The 24,234-nt window shown below is 37.5% G+C and overlaps 1 protein-coding gene across 1 annotated transcript; it reads left to right on the plus strand.

Annotated features, from left to right (window-relative positions):
- Positions 1-7,109: 7,109 nt before the first annotated feature.
- On the plus strand, positions 7,110-21,110 carry Atp23 (ATP23 metallopeptidase and ATP synthase assembly factor homolog). Its single transcript, XM_076853063.1, has 6 exons — positions 7,110-7,520; positions 10,439-10,484; positions 11,605-11,686; positions 15,953-16,090; positions 17,794-17,877; positions 20,659-21,110. Exons 1-6 carry the CDS (start codon positions 7,334-7,336, stop codon positions 20,860-20,862), a joined length of 741 nt encoding a protein of 246 aa, XP_076709178.1. The 5' UTR covers positions 7,110-7,333; the 3' UTR covers positions 20,863-21,110.
- The last annotated feature ends 3,124 nt before the right edge of the window (positions 21,111-24,234 follow it).

A 24,234-nucleotide genomic window follows, 5' to 3' on the forward strand; every position in this document is an offset into this window, starting at 1 on the left:
CATTGCATCTGGCTGAATTCTGATTTTAATAAGTGCTGTGCATAACTAAATATTCTAAGAAACAATTTTCTATTAAATTGGTAAAAAATTCAATGACTTTATAGTATATTCTGCCAAAGATTATGATTCTTTTTTTTTGTTTTGTGGAACCAGGTATTAAACCCAGGGTTCTCAACCACTGAACCACATCCCCAGCTCTTTTTATATTTTATTTTTGAGACAGGGTCTTGCTAAGTTAATTAGGGTGTTGTTAAGGCTGGCTTTGAACTTGAGATCCTTCTGCCTCAGCCTCTGGAGTTGGTAGGATTACAGGTATGTCCTACCATGCCCAGCTGATTATGATTCTTAATAGCTTAAACCAAAAAGTCTGTGTGAGAAAGATTACTAGGTTGACATTGTTACAATGTCCTTAAAAATCTGTCCCCAATCTTTTTAGCTTTATTCTCCTGTGTTCACCTGCATATATCCCATATTACTGAGATTTTTGTGAGGATATGTGTGCTGTATCCAAAACATAACCTGTGCTTTTCCCAGTTTTTGATTCCATTTACTGCTCTTTTCTCTACCTCAGTTATCTTTCCCCAATCTCTACTTGGCAAATCTACTGGATTGCTATCTCTTAAAAATAGTAGTTAAGAAAGTGGTGGATGGAATAGACTTGCTTAGAAATCCTGGTTCTTTTCTTTAGCAACCAGCTAATCTTGGACAATTTAGCTAATCTTGGTAAATGTCTAGTTCTTCATCTGTAAAATGGGATAGTATCCCCATTTTACAAGTGGTTGTTTTAAGAATTAAAATGAACTAATGAATTAAAGAGCTGAGCATTATATAGGCATATTCATGCAAGAAATGACAACCATAAATATTACCTTACTGATTGAAAGTTTTTATGTACTGTAAAATCCCATCTTACTTTTTTGACTAAAATACTGTTATTCAAATTAGTTACTCTAGTATTTATCATACTACCTATTCATCATATTATACATATAATAGATGACATCAGGGACTTTGTCTTACATGTGTTTTAATTTTTCACAGTACTTGCAATTACTTAATTGATGATTGTAACCTTTCTTGAGATGTTCCTAAGTTACAACAGTAACAGATGAATCTTGTATTACTTCCTTATGAGAACCTTGTGATTTTTTTTTTTTAAGTGCTAGAGACTGAACCCACGGCCTTGCACACAATACACAAATACTCTACCATTGAACTATGTCCCCAGCCTCTGGGAGAAAAATTTTGCAAAAAAGAAAAACCTTATGGGCCACATCAAAGTATATTTTCCTTTTGTTTTAGTTGTTAGGATCCTTAAGAGTCCAATTTGTGCTACCCCTTTTGTACTTACACAGGAACTTTTGGCATGAGTTTTTGGGAGTATAATATATGCCTGGCTTTATTTTGTTTTCCAATTACCTTTTGTCAATCATTTTCTCCTATTATAGTGTATATCTTTTTCTAAGCATGTCAGTCTTTTGTGAGAGACATGGGACATCAACAAATAATACAGATCCATAAAACATTTATAATAGTTATTAGAGCTGGTTAAAGCTTTTTATTTCATTTGATTTCCTGTTTCATAGAAAGTCTGTCATCTATTTCAAGGCAGGATCAATTCCCAACTTTCTGCCCCAAAATGCTTATCTGCATCTTTTAAAGAACATTTTATTTGTCCTAACAATATATATTCATTGATTAAAACACAGATAAACAAAAAGCAAAAGAGCTAAAAGACACTGTGTGGTAAGAACCATTCTACACACTGATTTCATACCCACTTTTCTCTCTAATCAGTGTATCTCATTAGCCTTTTCTTATAGTCTTCTACATCATCATTTCTAAAAATATTTTTTAGTTATAGATGGACACAGTATCTTTATTTTTATATGGTGCTGAGGATCGAACCCAGTGCCTCATGCATACTAGGCAAGTGCTCTACCTCTGAGCCACAACCCTAGCCCTACATCATCATTTTTCGATGGTTCAAAGCATCCCACTGTGTACCAGAGTAGCAATGAGATTGCATCTCCACAGAAATATCAAGGATAGTCTTACTTAAACTAATGTGAGTGAACTTCTCTTATCTGAAACTATCATGTTTAAGGAGTATGGGTATAAAATATTTAATCTGTCTTTTGTTGGCAGACAATGCTGCAATGAACTCTACGCAGTTCAATATATATTTTCAATTTTGATTATTTTGAGAAGTTCCTACAAGTATACTTACTCAGTCTCAGTATGTATGCATTTTAAGGATTTTGATAGCTCTAAAATTCCTGGGGGTATCAATTTCTGTTCCCACCTGCAATGCCTGTTCCACTGAATTCTTGCCCAACACACATTTTCTTTTTAATCTCTGACAATTTAACAGGCATTTAATGTGACATTTACATTTACTAATAATTCAGCTTGATATGTGCATCTATAGCTCTTGTGTGTGCATGTTTGTGTTTCTTTTTTGAGACAAGGTCTTACTATGTTGATCAGTGCCCTGTTGGTCTCAAACTTGTGGAATCAAGTGATCCTCCTGACTCTCATCCTCCCAAGTAGCTGGGACTACACCACTACACCAGACTATATTTTGATATATTTTTGTTACTCTTTTGCCAATTTGTAATAGTTCTTTAATTCTGAACAGTCATGCCCACTTTGACATCCTCCTACCAAGTTCTATCTCCAATCAATTTATGTACTTGATCTATGGATCTCATTTCCTCTTGTTTATATATATATATATATATATATATATATATATATTTAGTTGTTAATGGACCTTTATTTTATTTGCTTATTTATATGTGATGCTGGGAATCAGACCCATTGCCTCACACATATGAGGCAAGCTCTCTACCGCTGAGCTACAACTATAGCTCCTCCTCTTGTTTCTTTAGGGAGTTAGTCAGTCAGTTATCCTCTTTTTTGGCAGTATCTAATCTCTTCCAGGTTACCAATTTTTTTCTTCTTGTATTAATACACATCAGTAAGTCTCTTTCCTATTCGGAAAAATTCCAATTTCTTTCTTTCACTTGCCATTCTCCTCTGGCTACTAACCTTCTCTCTTTTCCTTTACAGCCAAACTTCTTGAAAGAATTGTCTTCACATTCTGCATCCAAACTCACTGCGAACAGATTTACATTAAGGCCTCAATACCTTCTTGTTGCTAAGATTTTTAACATCACAATTAATATCATTCATAGATTGAAAAAAGCAAAATGGTTTTCGCCAAGTCAATTTGACTATGTAAAAAAACAAAAAAACAAAAACAAAAACCTTAGGCAGAGAACAAAAATTGATAGGTAATACATTAAAAATTTAAGCTACTTCTGATAGCTGGATTACTGATAAATTATTTTTTTTCTTTTTAAAAATTTCCATAGTTACAAAAACAAGAATAATTTACTTTCACATTATAACACATTATGATGTAATTTAGAAATTCTCAACTCACTTTCTAAAAGGAAGCGGAAAACTAGAGAAAGGACAGGGAGAAGCCACTGGACTGCACTTCATTTCGCCTCAATACTCAAAAGAGGGCGCGACCCAGATTCCCACGTCCAGCACTCCCGCGGTGAAACGCGACCCGGTAACCTCCCGATTGGATGATCTTCTTTGAGGAGGGCTCTATTGGCCCTTTTGCTCATCCCTAAAGACCTCTGAGCATCCCAACCTTTTCTGCTAAACGCTCCAAACCGCAGATAACTGTCATTCGCCTCCGGTTGCCCTGGTAACACCCACAACCCCACTCCCGCCTTCTTAACTTTTCCCAGAATGCCGCACGCCTTCTCGCTCACTCACTTCCGGGGTCGGAGGCGTGACTTCTTCCGGAAGTAGATGCTTGTTGGTCTTCCGGGGGCGATTCCTGGAGGGCTGGAATTATTATAAAGTGGAGTCGTGGCGTATTCGTAGGAAGGGCGGCGCGGTACATTTTCTTTCCTAATGTTAAAAATGACTGGAAAGATGAGGAAACGTAATAATCTTTCGGGATTTTGTTGACTCAATAAGTGGGTTAGGTGTTAGTTATTTTAAAAAGTGCATATTTTAATTAGTTTGATTTAACCATTCCACAGTGTATATGTATTTCAAAATATGTCGAACACCATATGTGCACTTTTTGTCAATTGAAAATGAGTTGAAACAGCATTAAATGTTAAACAGCTGGAAGAGGGTAAACACTTTAAAATTATATGTAACTTCATTTGTTAATGAGATAGAATTGAACAACTTAATTTCCTATAAAAAGCATTTATTTTTGCTTTAGAAAATGAGGGCCAAATAAACACTGAATTGTACTGAATGCCATACTTTTTCCAGCAGTTTTACGACATCATAAATATTTTTGTGTCTTACACTGCTAATGAGTTCCATAAAAGAATTTTTAGCCCATAAACACATTTGTTCAGCATTCTCCTTTTGGCAACAGTAATTAGAATTTTTATAGGACTTTGCTAAAGTTCTTCTTGGTTGAATAGCTATTTTTAAAATATTAAAACAAACAAACAAATGAGGGAAGGCACCTGGCGCCATGGTGGTGCACTCCTGTACTCCCAGCTACTCGGGAGGCTGAACTGGAGGCCAGCCTGTGTAATTTAGCTAGACCTATTTTGAAATAAAAAAAATGGCCAGGGGATATAGCTCAGTGAGAGAGTCCTTGGGTTCAATCCCCCAGTACTGAGGTGGGGCGGTCAGATAAGAAAATGAAGACAACAAAACAAAACCCCAAGACAAGACCTTTAAATCTCATCAACTTAGAGACAACCCACTGCGAACACTATGGAGTTTTCCACTACTATGCCTATAGTAACTAAAAACTGAAAAGGCAATCACACTGTATGTACTGTTTGTAACTTGAAAAGCTTTTAATGAGCGTATTTTTATTAAAAGGCACTCGTTTGCATTATACTTCTTATTGGACATTTGAGCATTTCTGTCCTTTTTTTGGTTTTACTTAGTGCTACCATGGAGTAATGAAAAGTTTTATAGCTAAATCTGCCCACACTCTCATTTCTTAGCGGTAATTATTTTTGTCTTTTAAACTCATTTGTATTTGTACTTTCTTCTCTGATGCCTTCTCATTCCACCTGTGTGTCCTTATACTGTATGTGGATGAAGCTGGACATTTGGCATCCAAAGCCCACTCAAGTCTGGAACGGTGGCTCAGGCCTGTAATCCCAATGACTCAGAAGCTAAGGCAGGAGGATCACAAGTTGGAGGCCAACCTCAGCAGTTTAGGCCCAAAGCAACTTAGTGAGACTCTGCTAAAAAAAAAATAAAAAGGGCTGGGGATATGGCTCAGTGGTAAAGCACCTCTGGGTTGAATTCCCAGTACCAAAGCAAACAAACAAAAACCAAAACCACCAAAACACCCCACTAATTAGAAAAGCATTTTTATGCTTATAATAGAATTGAGGAAAATTCAGAATAATATAATAAAAATTTTAATACTTATATGACCACTGGTATTTTGGTATAATTTTTTACTGTTACTTTAGCAGTGAGTATTGAAAAGTGCTAATTTGGTAGGGAAATTTAGTGGCTCTTAATTTGCATGTTTTGCTTATTCATGTAGCTGAATAATCTTTTAAATAGTATTTAAAATGTTTACAGCTATAGTCCATTTTAGGCCCTACATTCTCTTTCCTTCAGTGTTCCAAGTTAATCACACTGAATTGTAATGATTTAATTTTCTGTATGTGTGTGTTTTAGTTCTATAACAGGATTGAAAAGTGGTTGTGTGGTCCTAGATAAATTATTTTATTTTACAAAGGGAAGTACTCTTACCTGCAAATTAGAGATAATATTACATATTTTTGAAGGGTTGTAGTGAGGATTAGAAATAATGTATCCAAGGTTAGCTCAATAAACAGTATCTACTTTTTCTTTTTTCTTATAGCTTCAGAAATCTCTTCATAAGCGGTGTTCATGTTTTTATGATATTTTAAATGTGAGTAATGTTAGCATCCCACTAAATTTAGATATTTACTGAGCAACTATGACACAAGGCACTGTTTATCTCAAGGTCTTGTGACCCTATATTATTTAGATATATTTCCTGTGTAAGTCTTAAGCTGCTCCTCACTTTCACCAGTTTTATTCATCTTTGTTTCTTTAGAAGGATCCTCTCCTCTCTCTCCCCTCCTTTCTCCTCTCCTCTCCTCTCTTCTCCCCTGGGTAGCTTACCATGGGGTGCTCTCCTACTGAGTTACATCCCCATCCTTTTATTTTGATACAGGGCCTCATAGAGTTGCCCAGGCTGGCCTCTATTTGCAGTTCTCCTGCCTCAGTCTCCAGAATACCTAGGATTACAGAAGTGTGCTATCACACCCAGGTTGTTTCCTCAGGCTCTCCATTCTGCAGGCACCATTGTAGTGGCGTTGGGTAAAAGAAAAACACACAAATTAGATAAAACCTGGCTTGTTGTGATGAAAGCGGTAACAGGTATGAAGTACTTTGTACTTTGGGAGATCTGGAGACATTAACTTAGATTAATATCTAAGACATGTTTTGACCTGGGCTTTAAATCATGAGGACTAAAAAAAAAAGGGCTTAAAAATAGGAGTAACAAGATGAGTTCGGGCTTGGAGGTAGAAGTAAACAGCGTTTTGTTATCTCAGAGATATTTGGGGTGGCAAGAGAGTAGTAGGGTAGACGAATGGGTCCAGAGAGCCAGAAAAAAAGGAGTTGGGTTCCACATCTTGAGGCTTTTGATGTGACAAATCATTCTTTGGAATCAAATATTTGAAAATCAAGATTTTCAAACGCTCCTGAAAGGCACTGTTTTCAATATGGTCTGGGCATGGTTTGGTAGAGTGGATCAGAGGGACCGCAGGAATCAGAAAAGGTGGACAAGAGATAGCAACTGGCCTTTCCTTGGGCAAGGTAGGGAGTGGGAGGATTGTAGAGGTCTTCAGCGGCAGAAAGGGACTTAGTGACCAGTGTTGGCCAGGAAGAGAGGAAGGAGGCAGGAAATCCAGCAGAAAACTTCATAAAGGTGCTTTTGGGACCAGCCACCTACACCGAGGGGCAACTGCGAATCGTGAGTAGCCAGAGTGCTGCCTGGGAGGGCAGCCGTCAGTCCCAGCTCCGCCCACCTGCACGAACTTCTGGCCGCGCGTAGGGCCTCTCGCCCCGCCCAGAGGCTGTAGCCACGCCCCGCTCGGCGTCCCTATCCAGGCTCAACGACCCTGCAGCCCAACGTCCACCGTCCGGCTTAGCTGCTGGTTGGCTCTGGGAAGGAGGGGCCCGGACCGTGGGGTTGGTGGGAGCGAGGTTACCTTTTCCTGTATCACACCGGAGTTGGATCTGGAGGAACTGCTGCAAAGTCTGCAGCGGCATGGCGGGAGCTCCGGACCAGCGCCAACCTGGCCCCGCAGCAGAGGAGCAGCTGCAGCAGTCACAAGTCTCGTGCCAAGTCTTCCCGGAATGGCTGGCCCAGGGGAATCCCCAACAAGGGTTCTTTTCCAGCTTCATCACCCATAACCAGAAGTGCCAGCAAATGCTCCTGAAGACGGTGGAAACAAGTAGGAGCAGTAACCTGGAGGCTGGGGGTCTGCGGGGTGGTGTCTGACACCGGGTGGGCGAGGAGGGGCCTGGACCCTTCTCAGCCGGGGAGCTTTGGTTCAGCCTCAGTCGCTGCGGATTTCAGGCACCTCTGCGCAGAGTTTAGGAAGATCTAGCATCTTGAGGGCGGAGACGGAGGCCCAGACCTTAATTTCCACATCAGAGGAGGTGCTGAGGCCTCTTTTAGCGCTACTGTTGCTTGTGGGATGAACAAAAAGTTGGGCTAGGAGTTTGTCCTTTTTGGTCAAGTTCAGTGATTTCTTATATAAGTTATGAAGTAACAGGGAGACTTTATGGTCAGGGTGAGGTGGGGTTTAAAAGAGCCCCGTTAATTAAGGCATTCTTTTTTTTTTAATTTTTTTTATTATCAAAACATTACAAAGTTCCTGACATATCATATTTCATACATTTGATTCAAGTGGGTTATGAACTCCCATTTTTACCCCGTATACAGATTATTGTTGGCAGTGCAAAACCAGTTTTGCAAACCTGCTCTTCATTGTGAGGGTTTCTTAACTTCATGCATTGGTGGGCTACCATGCAAGGAAACCTTGAAAAATTGTGTGTATATACACCTACATGAAGTTTTTTTTGGGAGAAAGTTCATAGTTTCATCACATTCTCAAAGAGGCTCACGGATTCAAAAAGATTAAGAACTACTGCTGTGGATTAAATAGGGAGACCCACTGAGGCTTGTCTCTCAGTCCCAGAGATATTGCACTAGAGAAGATTTCTTAACTCCTTTGCATTGAAATAGACTTCCTAAGTCTACTTAAGATAGGTTTAGTAAAGTTTTAAACATACTTGTCCTATAGCAAGGTTACTGTTAAACAGCTGGCCAGTCAAAAGTAGACTTCCCAAAGATTTTCCAGCCTTTGGATTACTTGCATATAGTGAATCAAAGGAGATGGGAGGATGAAAGGAAGGGAATGATAATGACATTATATTTACTTTATAAATGTGAACTGAATGCTTCCTAGGATGTGTGGGAAGAAATACAAAGAGGAGTAAGGTCCCTACCTTTGAGGCATTTACAAGTGGAATATAGTGGAAAGAACCTGGGCAGTAAAGTTAGATATGAGTTCAAATTCTGGTCTTTCTTTTTAGTTTGTATGGAAGAGTGACTTAACCTGTCTTATCTGTAACAAAACAAAACAAAATAAAAAAAACCCAAAAGGGATGAACAGATAATCACACCTCTTTTAGGGTTGTGAGGAATAGATTTGAAGAAGGTAAAGTGCCAGCATATCAGGAGCTGAATAAAGGGTAGCTTTCTTACAGCAGAAGAGCCAAATAGTGGAGGACAATTTGGGATAGGATGTGAGGAAGTTGGGGTGCTGACCACGATTTCGTGCACCTCAGCCTTCCAAAGAGAAAGCCCTTAGTTGCTTGAATAATCACTTAAATATGATGCCTGGCATCTGGTATATAGTTATTTAGTAATAGTTATTATTAGTAGTAATATTTCTGTTAACACTGAGAAGAACCAAGTTAGTAAAGCAGTAAGCTATACCTTGCTACTTTTCTTTTACTCACCTATTTTTGCATTAAACATTTTTACACCCCCCCATCTTCCTGTGCATGCAAAGTGTATATTAAAGGCATCTGGGTTCATTGTATTTTCCAGGAGTAGTCACAGGCTCAAGTCTTAAAAGTGGACAGGCCCTCAGGAATCATTTAGGATTCCCACTCCCATACAGGAAAACCTCTGTGCCATCACTGTCCAGATATCTATATATCTCTCCTGGAACAGGTTACCTGTTTTAGGGGGGCACTCTCAGATTACTTGTCTATTGTTTCCAACTTTAATTGTTGGAAAAATCCTTTCTCATGAGTTGAAATCTGTCACATGTGACTTTGGTCCTCATGCCACTTTTTGAAGCATATTGACTGAATCATCTCCACATGACACCCTTTCAATACTTGAACCTCTTGTGATCCTAATTAACTCTTTTTTTTCTCTTTCCAAATCCTCAAATCCTTTAGTGCTTCTTGGCAAGCACAGCCCCCCACTATTTTAGTTGCCTTCCCCCATGGGAGAGCTTCAACTGGTGAGTCCCATTTGGAGTGTGGAACTTGGAATGGGACCTTGTGTTACCAGTGCTGTCTTGTCAGCACAGAAATAGTGTAGCTATGTCATTCTTCATATCTAGAAATTATGCAATTGATTCCTTCTATGAATGTGGCTCAAGATTCCTCCACTCTTTTGGTATACACTGTAATTCTAAATGTTTGATCATTTAACGGAAAAATGACTTTTTTTTTTTTTTTTTTTTTTTTGGTACCAGGGATTAACTCAGGGGCATTCGACCACTGAGCCATATCCCTAGCCCTAGTTTGTGTTTTATTAGAGACAGGGTCTCACTGAGTTGCTTAGTGCCTCACTAAATTACTGAGGCTAGCTTTGAACCCGCGATCCTCCTGCCTCCACCTCCCGAGCCACTGGGATTACATGTGTGCGCCACCATGCCTGGCCTACACATGACTTTTGACACTGTTTAAGATGCTTAGTGGTACCACCTTCATGTTTGTATTAGTGTTTTATTTAATTAAAAGTTTGCTTTGAAGTTAATTTAAGTTCACATTTCTATGCTCATTTTTTTTGCCAATTTTCAGATGGTATGATTTCCTTGTGATTTGTGAATTACTTTTTTTTAAAAATATTTTTTAATCGTTGTCAGACCTTTATTTTATTTATTTATTTTTATGTGGTGCTGAGAATCGAACCCAGTGCTTCACACATACGAGGCAACTGCCCTACCACTGAGCCCCAGCCCCAGCCCTGTGAATTACTTTTTGATAATCTATTTCTATTTGGATAATTTAATTGGTGCTACTTTTCCAATTAGCATACTTAATTGAACCAATATCTTTTTAGATCCATATGTCAAACTTCTACTTGATGCCATGAAGCACTCTGGTTGGTAAGTAATTCTTGTTTACTTTAAAAAAATTTTTTAAAATTTTGAGACTGGGTTTTACTGTGTTGTCCAAATTGTCATCCAGGTTGTCCTCAAACTCATGATCCTATTGCCTCAGTTTCCCAAGTAGCTGGGATTATAGACATGTACCACTGTGCCTGGGTAATTAAATCTTTTAAAAGTGCTATTCTATATTCTGACTGCCAAAATAAAAAAACCCGAAAAGCTTTGAGCTACTTCATATTTCTGACTTCAGATCATGAAGACTTTTTCATGGATAGTGATTGCCGTATTCTCTCAAGGCAAGCCTGGCTCTTCAGCTGTTTTTTGACCTAACTCAGTCTCTGGTTCTATTATTCACCTTGGAGATTTAGTAAATACAACGTTCAAATCTTTCTTTCTTTCTTTGGTACTAAGGATTGAACCCAGAGATGTTCAATTATGAGCCACATCCCCAACCCTTTTTAAATATTTGTTATTTAGAGACAGAATCTTGCTGAGTTGCTGAGGCTGGCTTTGAACTTGTGATCCTCCTATCTCAGCCTCCCAGGCTGCTGGGATTACAGGAGTGTGCCACCACACCCAGCCAAATCTTTCTTGTTAGTAATCTTTCTGGCCTTTTCATTCCACCAGCCTAGGCATTGTCCTTAATGGAGGATAGAGTGGTCAGAGTGTTATGTAGGAGTCTTTTATAGGTTTAACTTTGAGGGGATTAGAAGAAGTAACTTCTGACTTCCACTTAACATTCCAACCAAAGGCAGGAAGTTCAGCATATTTCCAATAGTCTTTTTTTTAAAGTGAAAAGGTTTACTTTCTTTATTTTATATTATAGTATAATATTTTATATTAAAATAGGAAATACATCACGTATCACACTATCCAATTCAGTCAACCAAACGCTTTATGGAATCACATAGAATTTGAATGAGGATCAGTTTGGCAGATAATCTCCCTATTTTACAGGTGAGAAAATTGAATTCTGTAGGTATTAAATTGCTTTCCCAAGGTTTCACATCTGTTGGTGGCAGAGGGGATTTCCTGGATTTTGGAGGTTTCTCCAAACTTCTGGACCAGGGCTATTTCCTACATATAAACTTCTCTTTTATCTGTTCTTGCCTTTTAGTGCTGTAAACAAAGAAAGACACTTTTCTTGTGAAGATTGTAATGGAAATGTTAGTGGTGGTTTTGATGCTTCAACATCTCAGGTCGGTTTGTTTCCTCTCCTTTAATCCTTTCTTATGATATTTTTCTGAGCACTTTCTACATTCTGGATATTCTGTTTCATAGATTTTGTGTAGGTTTTTAAAAAAGTTTAAGTCATGGTCCTTTCTCTTAAGGAGCTTATATTCTCTCAGAAGAGATAAGATACAAACAGATGATTATAAAAGTTTAGGCAGATTCAACTATTTCAGGTAGGCCTGCTGTATTAGTCAGCTTTCCATCACTATGATAAATACCTGAGACGATCATCTTATAAGAAGGAAAGGGTTATTTGGTTCACAGTTTCAGAAGTTTTAGTCCATACTGGCTTGGCTCCCCATACCTTTGGATTTATGGCAAGGCAAGGCAGTACATCATGGCAAGAGTGCATGACAGGAAAATGCTTATCTCATGGTGGAGTGGAAGTAAGAAAGAGAGACAGTGAAGGGTCAGGGACCCAATATCCTGTTCAGGTGCACAGTCACAAAGACTTAACTTCTTTCCCCCATGCCCCATATCCTAAAGGTTCCACCACCTTCCAATAGTACATCAGGTTAGAACCAAACCTTCAACACGTGGGCCCTTGAGGGACATTTCAGATCCAGGCTGCAGCACTTGGTACCACAATGGAAAGTGATGTGATTGGCTGAAAAATACCAAGGGATTGCTACAGGATATAAAGCTTCTTCAGGGGCAAAGACTCAGAGTCGTAGTAGCCTGAGCATAAGTGGTGTGCTGTGAAATCAGCAGGCATGTTGGGCAATGGCATGTGGTCTAGTTTAGGTGGAAGGCAGGAACGTGGGCGCGGGGAGAAAGGGGAAATAGAATTGGAAAGAATGGTGAGCTAAGTAAAAGGGTTACACCATAACATGGTGAGAAGTGATAAACTACCTATGGAAGTTTCTGATCCGAAGTTAAGTTTTCTTAAAGTTGCTTTTCATGGTGCCTGGCCCATAGTGAGTATTTAATGTTTCATTGTTAGTTTTAAGTCCTTGAAGAGTTTTGACAGAGTCTTGAAGGTGGTAAATGGGTTATGACATATGATAATTGTAGGTAAAGGTTATAAAAGTAACTATTTCCAATTGTATCTGTAATCCTCATTTAACTACACTTAACTGTTTTGCTGGTGAATTTCATATGTATTTTGGTTATTTGTAATTGTTGTATAGTAATCGTGGGAAAAGGCAGAATAGTTCAAGGGTGAGAATTTTGGGTTTTGGCAAGTTATTTTTATTGTTCTTGGGCAAGTTTTTTCTTATTCTCAGTTTCCTCATTTGTAATTTGGTATTCATAATACAGACAAGTTTCAAAATGGCTCTTGGTGAGTTCATCTGTTGCTTCACTCTGGGGGTTAAATAGTGTGGACCTTTTGAACTTTCACATTAACCTTTTTTTTTTTGGTACCAGGGGTTGAACCCAGGGGTACTTAACCACTGAGCAACATCCCCAGCCCTTTTTATTTTTTAATTTTGAGGCAGGTCTCACTAAGTTGTTTAGGACCTCACTAAATTGCTGAGATGGCTTTGAACTTGCAACCCTCCTGCCTCAGCCTCCCCAGCCACTGGGGATTATAGGCACAGGCTGCCACACCCGGCTTTCCTTTTTGTTTTTTAAATTAAATTTTTCATTCATACAGAAGAGTAAAAAACCTGTATATCCACTTTCGTTAATAAAAGAAACAGCTGTACAACTGCAACCCAGATTTGAGAAGCGGGACATCACCAGGATTTTAGAAGCCGGTGTGCTCATCTTTAACCACATCCCTTTATTCCTAACCCTGAGTTTTGGAAATCATTACTTTTCTGAGTGTTTTACCTTGTACATATACAGATTAGAAATGTACTGTTCTAGATGCCTGCTTTTGTGCTTTGTATCTAGAATGCTTTGAGTTCTATGTAATACTTTGTAGTTTTTTTTTTTTTTCCCCAGTACTGGTGTTTGAAACCAGGGGTGTTCTTACTACCAAGGCTACACCCCTGGCACTTTGATTTTTGAAACAGATTTTGGGTAAGTTGCTGAGACGGTATATGTACATGGTAAAACACTCAGAAAAATAATGATTTCCAAAACTCAGGGTAAGGAACTGGTGGTCCTCTTGCCTCAGCCTTCCGAGTTGCTGGGATTTAAGGCATGTGCCACCACACCCAGCCTTATGAAATCTTACAGTAGATTGTCTTCTGTAAATCAGTTCTTTAGTTTAACATTGTGAGATTCTTCCACACTAAATAAACCTCTCTGGTTTATTTTATTATCTGTAAAATATGGGTAATTATTATATCTATCTTATAGAATGATTTTGAGAATTAAATGAGATATCTCTAGTAAAGTTGCTTATCATGGTGCATGGCCCATAGTGAGCATTTAGTGTTTCAATGTTAGTTTTAAGTCACTTTTATATAGTATTCCACTGTGTGAGTGTTACAGTTTATCCTAATATTGATTGTTTCCAATTTTGTTGTTATGAATGATGCTGCTATGAACATTTTTACCTTTTGTCCCATGCACATCTGCAAGAGTTTCTCCAAGATACAAGCCTTAGAGCAGAATTTCTGGGTCTTGGAATATATATACACTGGACTTTAGCTGGTTATGTCAAATACTTTCTTCTCAGGGTTTCATATACATAACACTCTTTGGTTACTCCTTTGATACGAAACCCTTCTTCTAGTCATTAACTATTGAAGTCCTTTTATCCTTTGTGTACTTACTTTTTCTTACTCTGTATTCTGCCAAGGGTATCTCATTAATTTTTCTAGGTTAAAATCTCTTTTGAACTCCATATTCATGTATCTAAGTGCCCATTGAACACCTCTCCTTGGATGTCTTAAAGGCAAATTAGACCTGACATGTCCAAGTCCAAATTCATGATTTTTGCATTCTTTGTCACCACCCAACCTAATTTTTTAAATTTTGCATATTTCATTTGTTTGGTCTTTTAGCTTTTCATATTTCAGTGAATGGTTCTACCACTCATCTTATTACTTAAGCCAGAAATTTATGGATACTTTTTATTCCTTCCTCATCTTCTACCCATCACCAAATTTTGTCCAGTTTGCCTCCTAAATTCCTCTTTTAGTCTTACCATTCTAACTCAAGTACCCCATTCTCTGACTCTTGCCTAGAATATTTCATTAGCCTAGAAGTAATTTCTCTGCATCCAGTTTTGTCATCTTCTGCTGCTTCATCCAAGAATAGTAAAAAGGATAAAAACAACATAAAACAAAAGCAGTGGTCTATGTCAGCTCTCCCCCTCAGTGGCTTCCCATTGTTCTCAAGATAAGACAGGGGAGTCTTTTGATCTCTGCCTTCCTCACCAACCTCATCTCAGGCCTGCTATGCCCAACTCTGGGCTTCAGCTCTTTGCCCTGCTTTCAGTTTTACAATATTCTGTGCCTTTAAACAGACTAGATCACTGTATGTTCTTTCTCACTATATGTTCTCAGAACAATCTGAGTTTTTCTTGATGACAACTGTCATTTATGTTTTTAAACATTTTAGTAAGTATTTATTAATTTCTGTGTATTAGTAGACTGCGAATCTACTATTAGGTCTTAATAAATAAATTGAACAAATAAATTTTAAATGAATATATAAAATTTCTACTATATACTAGTGTCTAGTATTTAGGAAGTGCACAATAAATGGTGTGTCATTATTGGCTCTCTTGTGTCTTATTCTTACAGAGTCCTGCTCAGTGTGCTATTTGTGAAGATCTTTTTGGGAATTTTTCGTGGCATTTTTTTCTTATTCTAATAGAATGAGGACAAGGTGTTCATTTATTGTTCAGAAATGTGCTAAGGACTATTTTAGATATATTCTTGTTTAATTCTCACTATTCAATGAGGCAGGTACTGTAAATGATCTCCTTTTTATAGTTGAGTAAACTTGCCCCAGTTTACCAAGTTGGAATTTGAATTAGCAAGGATTGGAGTTGGAATTTGAATCTGTCTCTTTCATTCCAAAGTCCGGTCGAAACCACAGGGCTATGAAATACAAGATAGCTCAATGAGGACTCTTATGGGACTAAATGTCCTTGACCCAAGTGCCATTGTGATCCCGAGAAAGGAGAAGGGATAAAATAGTTATAGGGAAGGCTAATAGAGCATGCACGTTGAGGACTGGGACTTGACAAGGAGCAGGTGTGGGGTTGGTGAAGAAGAGAAGCTAGAGGCAGGTGAGTTCACAGGATCATGTGGGAGGTAAGGTAGAATCTGTGGAACGAAAGCAGATTTTAGAAATACGTGAACTTCTTTTATTTTGATGTCTTCTAGATTGTTTTGTGCCAGAATAATATCCGTAACCAGGCCCACATGAGCAGAGTGGTCACCCACGAGCTCATTCACGCATTTGATCATTGTCGTGCTCATGTCCACTGGTTCACTAATGTCAGGCATTTGGCCTGCTCAGAGGTGAGTTTCACTGTAGAAGACACTTACATTTTTTCCCCAGAATACTCTGTGCTTTACATTTTATTCAGTATAATTTGCTTAAACTTACTGCTTTTCTTATTGTCACAGTTCACTTTAGTCTTGAATTTCTATATTTATATATAGAATATACATATAATCTATATTTAACTAATAAATATAATTTTTGAGGTACAACTAGAGAAATTTTAAGTATATTTTAAAGTGGTAGTAAATATAACTTTTAAGGCCCAATAATAATGATGAGTGACTTTAATTATAACAATAAACCATTTTTTCCTATGGAATAAGTTATATAACATTAAAAAATATGATATTTAACATTTACTGAGGGCTACATGCCAAACACTATTCTGTTTGAATGGATTCTTATTTAATCTTCGCAACAACCTATCAAGGAAGATATTCTTATTATCCTTGCTTTACATAAGTGGAAATGAAGCATTTGTTTAGATTCGTAGTTAGGAAGTGGCAGAGGCAGGGTTTCAACCAGGGTTCTTAATTAGTTTGCCGTGTTGTCTTCCATAGGTAAAGTCCTTGCTTGACCTAGAATAAAACATTTAGTCTCAAATATATAACATAAAATATATTTATTCATAAGCACTTTGGATTCCTTTCACATGTATACACACATATGTTCCTAGAGAGATGTGTATTCCATACTGCTATTTTATTAATTGAAGAGGGCATTGTAATGAAAAATTAAAAAAAAAACTCATATCAATCTCAAGTTTACACTTTACAACTTAGATTATTTTTCTTTCCCATGAAATTAATAAGTGATCCCACTGCATCTAATTATATATAATTCATATTATTTGGAGAGTAGATTGAAACCTGAGTTTTTAAATAGCTCTCTATCTTGGGCATTTAATGCCTATTAGCTAGTTAAGTGTGTTAAGCTCCTTGGGGAATGAAGCCATTCTCTTTGCAATGAATTAGCAAAAAATGTTGCCAGAGGGTGTGGAACCTATGTGGGTAGTTCCAAGACTTTTAAAAAAATCTATAGAAATGTAGCAAATTAGAAAATATGTTCTAACTGCAGTCAGTCATTTTCATAGCATGACTGCTTTTGAATGTTCTTAGTTCTTTGTATAAAGAATGTTTTTAATTCTTTGTATTAATCTTTCATAGTTAAGTCAAGGCCCTGGAGAAATGTCATGATAGGGGATCTAGGGAAAGTCTAAGAGAGTTTTCCCCCATGTGGACTGGGGCTGGGAGGAGTCCTATGCCCAAAGTGTCCTAGATACCAGTGTGTCCAGTTTTGAGCTCACTTTGCAATTTGGTTTGTAGATAAAAATACTCTCTTGAAGTCATTTTGGTATTTCTAGAAGTGCTTATATCTTGTAGAGATATGAACTTTAACTTTGAGGTCCAACTCTTTGACTTTTGGTTTAAAAAAATTAGTTTTGTCTTAAGGCTATGGGTTAAAATTTAGAAAATTCCCTTTGGTAAGCGAATGAACTTTTCTCCAACCTCAGTATTTGATGTTGTCTACTATAGGACACAAATGTGTGCTTTTGTTGTTAATAAAGAAAATTCTTTAAAAGAAAGACTTAACTCTATTCCTAGAAAAACATGCTAATTTTATATTCTTTCTCAGTTTTAAAAAATTGTTTGCTATCATAAAAACACAGGGCATGAGCATTTATTTTCTTTTTGTTTGCCTTTTTTCTTTGTGATAGGTTCGAGCTGCTAACCTTAGTGGGGACTGTTCACTTGTAAATGAAATATTCAGGTTACGGTTTGGATTAAAACAACACCATCAGGTAAAAACTAACATGAAATCACCTACCCTCAAGAGTATTAGGACTGGAAATAATGAATGAAAAAATGAAGTACATTTAGGATTTGAAATTTGAAAGAACTCCTTATTGAAAAGCCCATTTAACTGAGTAGATGGAATTTACTTCTGCTTTACAATTACAGACAAACTATGTGTCTAGGAGATATTGGTAGTGAAAAGGGCTTTGCTTTTGCCTCTAGGATACTTTTGGATGGGGGTAGATGAAGAATAGAAGGAAACCACAGCCTGTCTTTCATTCTAAAGTCCTGCACTTACATTTGGAAGCTAACACAGTATTCTGGAGACAAATTGTAATTCCTTTCAGAACAGACTGCATGGGTAAGGATCAGTGCCCCTGATAGTTAAGTCAAGGCCCTGGAGAAATGTCATGATAGGGGATCTAGGGAAAGTCTATTTTTAAAATCGTGTGACGAGGCAGTATAGAGCTCAAGGATTGATAATGGAGATGGGAAGTTCTGCCCACAGCTCTCAAGGCTGTGTCCATGCTGGGGAGAAAGACTGGTTAGAGGTTTTCTGTGAGAAGAACTTGTTGGGCTGATTTGTGAAGTTAGACTCAACAGGATAGCAGTTTCAACCAGATATAAGGAGGATAAGCTTGGAATGACAGAGAGGCCTTTGGTTTCCAGAGGAAAGAGCAACTCAACTCTGGGGTGGAGGGGTGGAAAGTCATGGCGAATTATTAATAGAAATTGTGAACTCAGTGAGCTGGAAGACAAGCCCGATGCTTGGAGAGAGCAGTTATTCTGAATGGATTGATTGGACCATTAGGCTTCCAGTCAGTGCCAAGTCAACCCAGTGTACCTACTAACTGGTCATGCACCACATGTCTCTTACCCACTTCCCTGGCAAATTCTCTGTGTCACTGTCAGTGGAGAGAATGGAAGCAGGGTGTACATTAGCATATCCTAGAACTAATAAGAAGATAATGTGATTAAAGCATGAGCTCTGGGTCCATGGTCTTTGAAAGAGAAGTCTCTCCCCCTTTTTACCATTGAATAAAAGAAAATAAACAGAAAATAAGTAAAACTAGCAACAGGTTGGGAGACAAGTGGAAGTAGTAGACCCTGGTTGAGGGAGAATGGAATCTCTGCTTCTGAACCCAAGAAATGGAAACAGTAGGTCCTGAAACTGACTGTAAGATTGCACAGTTATACTTTTATTTTGATAGAAATTTATTACATGTAGAAAGAAGTAAAGCTAAATTGTGGTTTACATTTGTGTCTTCCAATCATTTGGCTTCAGGAGACAGATTTTTTTTTTGTTTTTTTTTTTTGTTCTGGGGATTGAACTCAGGGGCACTTGATAACTGAGCTGCATCCCTGCTGTATTTGTATTTTATTTAGAGACAGGGTCTCACTGAGTTGCTTAGCACCTTGCCATTGCTGAGGCTGGCATTCTACTCCTGAATCCTCCTCCCTCAGCCTCCCAAGCTGCTGGGATTACAGGCGTGCACCACCATGCCTGGCAGGAGTCAGATTTTTAGTTCTTTTTTTTTTTTCCCTCTAGAAAGAGAAATTTCCTCTCTCTGGCAATTGCTGTTGTAGCTTCATATGGTTCGTTTGTTTTCTTGTTCTTTTATGCATGGCATTTATTTTTAAAATCAGCGTTTGCTGGATGCAGTGGCTCAGGCCTGTAATCCTAACTACTTGAGAGGTTGAGGAAAAAGGATTCCAGGTTTGAAGCCAGCCTGGGCAACTTAATGAGACACTGTCTCGGTATAAAAAATAAAAAGGGCTGGGGATGTAGTTCAGTGGTAAAGTCTCTCTCAGTTCAATCCCCAGTAACACCAAAACATCATCAACAACAAAAGCAAACAAACAAATCAGTGTTTGGTGTAACTTGGGTTGAGAAGCACTGGTTTATATTCCAGTGCTAATTCTAGTTTAAGCATGTAGACCAAGTTAAATTAGAACTGGGAAAACACAGAGAAAATTGGTGATTGTCATGATGCACAGCCATCAAATCATGTTTTGATTATTTTTTTAGGAAATGATCAAAAGCTCTTCTTTTAGTTTTGGACTGGAGTAGAAAAAGGTGAATTAAAAGCTCTCCAAGAACTAGAACAGCAGGCTCTTATATTTCTTAAAATATTTAAGTTAGAAGGTTGAAAAATTCCAGTTACTTACTATGTAACATTAGGTAAATTATTTTCTTGGGACTAGAACTTTAATACTTATGCAAAGAACAGTCAGGGAAAAAAAGTTTTGTTTAATTTTTGTTTCTGTCTAAAAATTAAGGCACTTTCCAAGTTTGGATGTATATGGGTGTGATTTTCTATTGCTGCCAGGGAAGAGAGTGCCCTTCTTGAAGGAAAAGTTAGTTAGCATTGGTCAACTGAGAAGGAATAGAGGTGAAGATGTGAAGTATATTTTAAATGTAATTAAATTTTATGGAAATCAATTAGGACCTTGCTTGTAGACATTTTTTTTTATGTGTGTGATTTTGAAAATTGGGAATTACCATTTAGCACACGTTGCCTAAAACTTCAGAGAATGACATCTGCTTATATTATTGGAAAACAGGAGAACATCAAGGTCTGTCTTATGCCTAGAAGATTTTAAGTCAGGCTAAACATTTTCCATAATTTGAATTACATTTCTGTGTTTTCTTCTTTTGAATGACAAATTAATAAAGTAATATGAGAGTAAATTAATTTTAATTGTGGTTCAGACATTATATAAATTGATATTTCATGATTAAATTTTACATAAAATGAAGGCCACATACTTTTCTTTTTCCTTAGACTTGTGTGCGAGACAGAGCAATTCTTTCTATCCTGGCTGTTAGGAATATCAGCAGAGAAGTAGCTGAGAAGGCTGTGGATGAAGTTTTTGAATCTTGCTTCAATGACCATGAACCTTTTGGAAGGATCCCACATAATGAGAAATATGCAAGATATGCTCATAGAGACTTTCAAAACCGGGATCGATATTACTCAAATATATGAATGACATTTTTATATTACAGAGCTTCAATCAGCATGAAGAAAAAAATATGGTTCTCAAGAAAATAAATGTACAAAATATAAATGATCAATTAATACAGATAAAATGCAGAAGATACTTTAATATATGATCAGAAAGAGTAACAGGCAAAAAATGAAATTGTTTTAAGCCACAAGGTTAAAATTATGTTGTTGGAGCTAATCATTTGCTAATTAGGATGAATAAATTACATTTTGTATTTTCTACTGTATATTTGTATTTTTTAATATTTTATTTATTATTTTGATTTATTTTTATTACATGAGATTATTTTAAAATCTGATTATGAAACCTATGAAGTATGCCCTTATCTGATGTTGATAGGGGATCAAAGTTATATTTACATTAAATGTAAAGAAAAATGAACTGATCTCATTGCAGGACATTTTAAAAAATATTGTCATAATTAAAACATGTAAAGAATTAAAGTTGAGAATAACTCATTCAATGGTCACGCCATTTTCTCTCCACTCTTTCAGTATGTATGTGAGCTACCATGTGGCTTAATTTTCGGAGGACAGTCTTGATTAAATATTTTTCAGTAAGGTAACGCATTAAATTTATAATGCAGTCTAGTTTTCATATGATCCTTTTCAAATCTTGTCAGGCCCTGTGTCTGAATTTTGGATTCAGAAGACACTGTCAGCTTATCTAAAACCCTTACCAAAGGCATCACGTGCATATTTCACCTGCTCCTGGCAAATATCACTTAGATTTCACTTAGATTATGTGCAGACTGAAAAGATGGTGATGCTTATGTGTAGATGTGGCTTGAAGAGAGTGAAATAAGTAGGATTCTATTTTTTTTTTTTTTTTTTTTTAGAATTTAAAATCTGTTTAGATACAAATTTTAACAGTTCATCAGTGTTCTGAGCGTGCTCCAAAGATGGAAGGTTCCTTAAGCTGAAACATGGGGTTTCTTTAGTTTGAAGAAGGTAGTATCTGAAAGAGGTAGCTATGGATGGAGTTTTCTGTCACTCAAGATGGAGTGATAGTTTGTTACTCAAGAGAGAGTGAGTCCTTCATCCTCCTACTCATGTCTTTCTATGTACCTACTCTAACAAAAGGAGCAGTGTTTTTTTTTTTGTTGTTGTTGTTGTAACTGAAGTGAATTTAATGTAAATTCAAATCAGAGTGTTATAATTTTAGGATGCTAATGTAATCTCCATGGTAACCACAAAAATAGCTAAATACATACAAAAAAGGAAATGTAAAGGGAGTTCAAACATTTCACTTAAAAAAAAATCAAACACAAAAGAAGTAATGTAGGAATTGAGACATAAAATTGTGATGCAGCATATAGAAAACAAAGAGGAAAGTGACAGAAGCCTCTCCTTAGCTACTTTTAATGTAAATGGATTAAACTCTTCCATCAAAACAGATTTGTAGAAGGAGAAAAAAAAAAGATCCAACTATATGCTGTCTATAAGGGACTCATTTTAGATCCAAAGACACATGTTGGTTGAAAGTGAAAGGATGAAAAAGGATATTCCATGAAAGTAGTAAACATAAGAGAGCAGGGGTGGCTATAGCAATATCAGATAAAGCAGACTTAAAGAATAAAAAGCTAGATGTGACCTGTAATCCCAGTGATTTGGGAAGCTGAGATAGGAGGATCACAAGTTTTAGGCCAGTGTTGGTAACTAGTGAGACTCTGTCTCAAAATAAAAAGAAGTACTGTGTTTAATTCCCAGTGCCAAAAATTAAAGTAAATTTAAAAAAGTAAATTTAAAAAAGACCAAGAGGGATATTGTAAATTAGTGAAAGGTTCAATACAAGAGATAAAATGATTATTAATGTTTATGCACCTAATGACATAAGTGCAGCAAAAATTGACAGAATTGAGAGTAAATAATTCAATGAGAACAGTTGGAAAGTTCAATAATGAACAGCCAGACAGAAAATAAGTAAGGAAGTAGAGGACTTGAGCAACACAACAAATTCATCAGATCTAACTTGTATGCTGGCCCCCGCCCCACCCAGCATGCTCAACCCCAAAGCAAAAATATACATATTTTTCTCAAGTGCACATGGGGCATTTTCCAGGTTGGACCACATGGTAAGTTTCAATATATTTAATAATATAAGTCTATAATGGATGTTCTGTGACCATAGTGGTGAGGTAGAAAAGGATAGGCAGTCAAGAGTAGCGAAGAGACAGTAAAGATGGACAAGAGGACAAGCACAGAGCAGCTGTGTTAACATGCCCCCGTGTATAATAACACCGTTCCTGTTTCTCTAAGGGTGTAAATTTCCATCTGGAGGAGAGGGACTGTGTAATCCAGCATGCCCCAGACCCCAGGACAACTGAAATATCAAGAACCGATTAACAAAGGGCACAGCCCTAGTTAACAGTGAAGAACCAATCAGGAGGAGTTTATCAATTTTTCCAATGTGTGTTTGAAAGAAGGAATACTGCAGGACTTAAATGGCTCTCTGGTTCCTCCCAACTGCTTTCAGGAGTTCTGAGTCTTCCTTTCACCTTCCTGCCAGTCAAGTCCCTGCTTACTTGCTTACCTTGGTGTTCATGGTGTTCATTCTTGGACTCCAAGGAACATGAACCCGTTCCAAATTCCTGCGGGTGACAATGGGATAAAACTAAAAATCAGTAACAAGGAAAACCATTTTTGTGGAAGCTAAACAATCAGTGAACCAAAGAAGAAACCATAAGAGCAATCAGAAAAACCTTTGGTGAATGAAAGTGAGGACACTGTATAGGAGTATTTATGGGACACAGCAAAAACAGTGCTCAGGGGGATATTTAGAGGTATAAACACATTAGAAAGAGAACTAGAAAAAGAAGAACCAATTAATCCTAACACTGACAGAAGAAAGGAAATAATAAAGATTAGAGCAGAGTTATGACAGTCCTCGAAAAGTTAAAAACAGAATGAATATGTGATCCAGCGATTCCACTTCTGGATGTATACTCGAAACAATTGAAAGGAGGGTCTTGAAGAAATATTTGTACACCCTTTTCTTAACAGTGAGACCTGGGCAAAGGACAGGTAGCTGATAATCAAAGGGAAGGAAATGGGTAGATAGCACTTCCCCATCAATTGGTTGCTAACACCTCCGGGAGAGGGAAAGAATTGCACTTTCCAACACAAGCGATTACACCCCCCTCTCCCCCCCCCCCCCCCCCCCCCCCCCGCCCGCCCGCCCGCCCCGGACAGCTAGGCATGAGAAGAAAGGAAACCTAAAATCTATGAAGAGGCTAGACACCTCCATACCTATGGGCACCAGCTCTGGGTCCTCTCCTCTCCGGAGGAGAGGACTCAGAGAGAGCTCTTCTCTTTTCTGAACATAAAATTTACTTTCTGCTCTTGCCTCTG

This window comes from Callospermophilus lateralis, chromosome 4 (genome assembly GCF_048772815.1).
Source record: "Callospermophilus lateralis isolate mCalLat2 chromosome 4, mCalLat2.hap1, whole genome shotgun sequence".
Classification (NCBI taxonomy): domain Eukaryota; kingdom Metazoa; phylum Chordata; class Mammalia; order Rodentia; family Sciuridae; genus Callospermophilus; species Callospermophilus lateralis.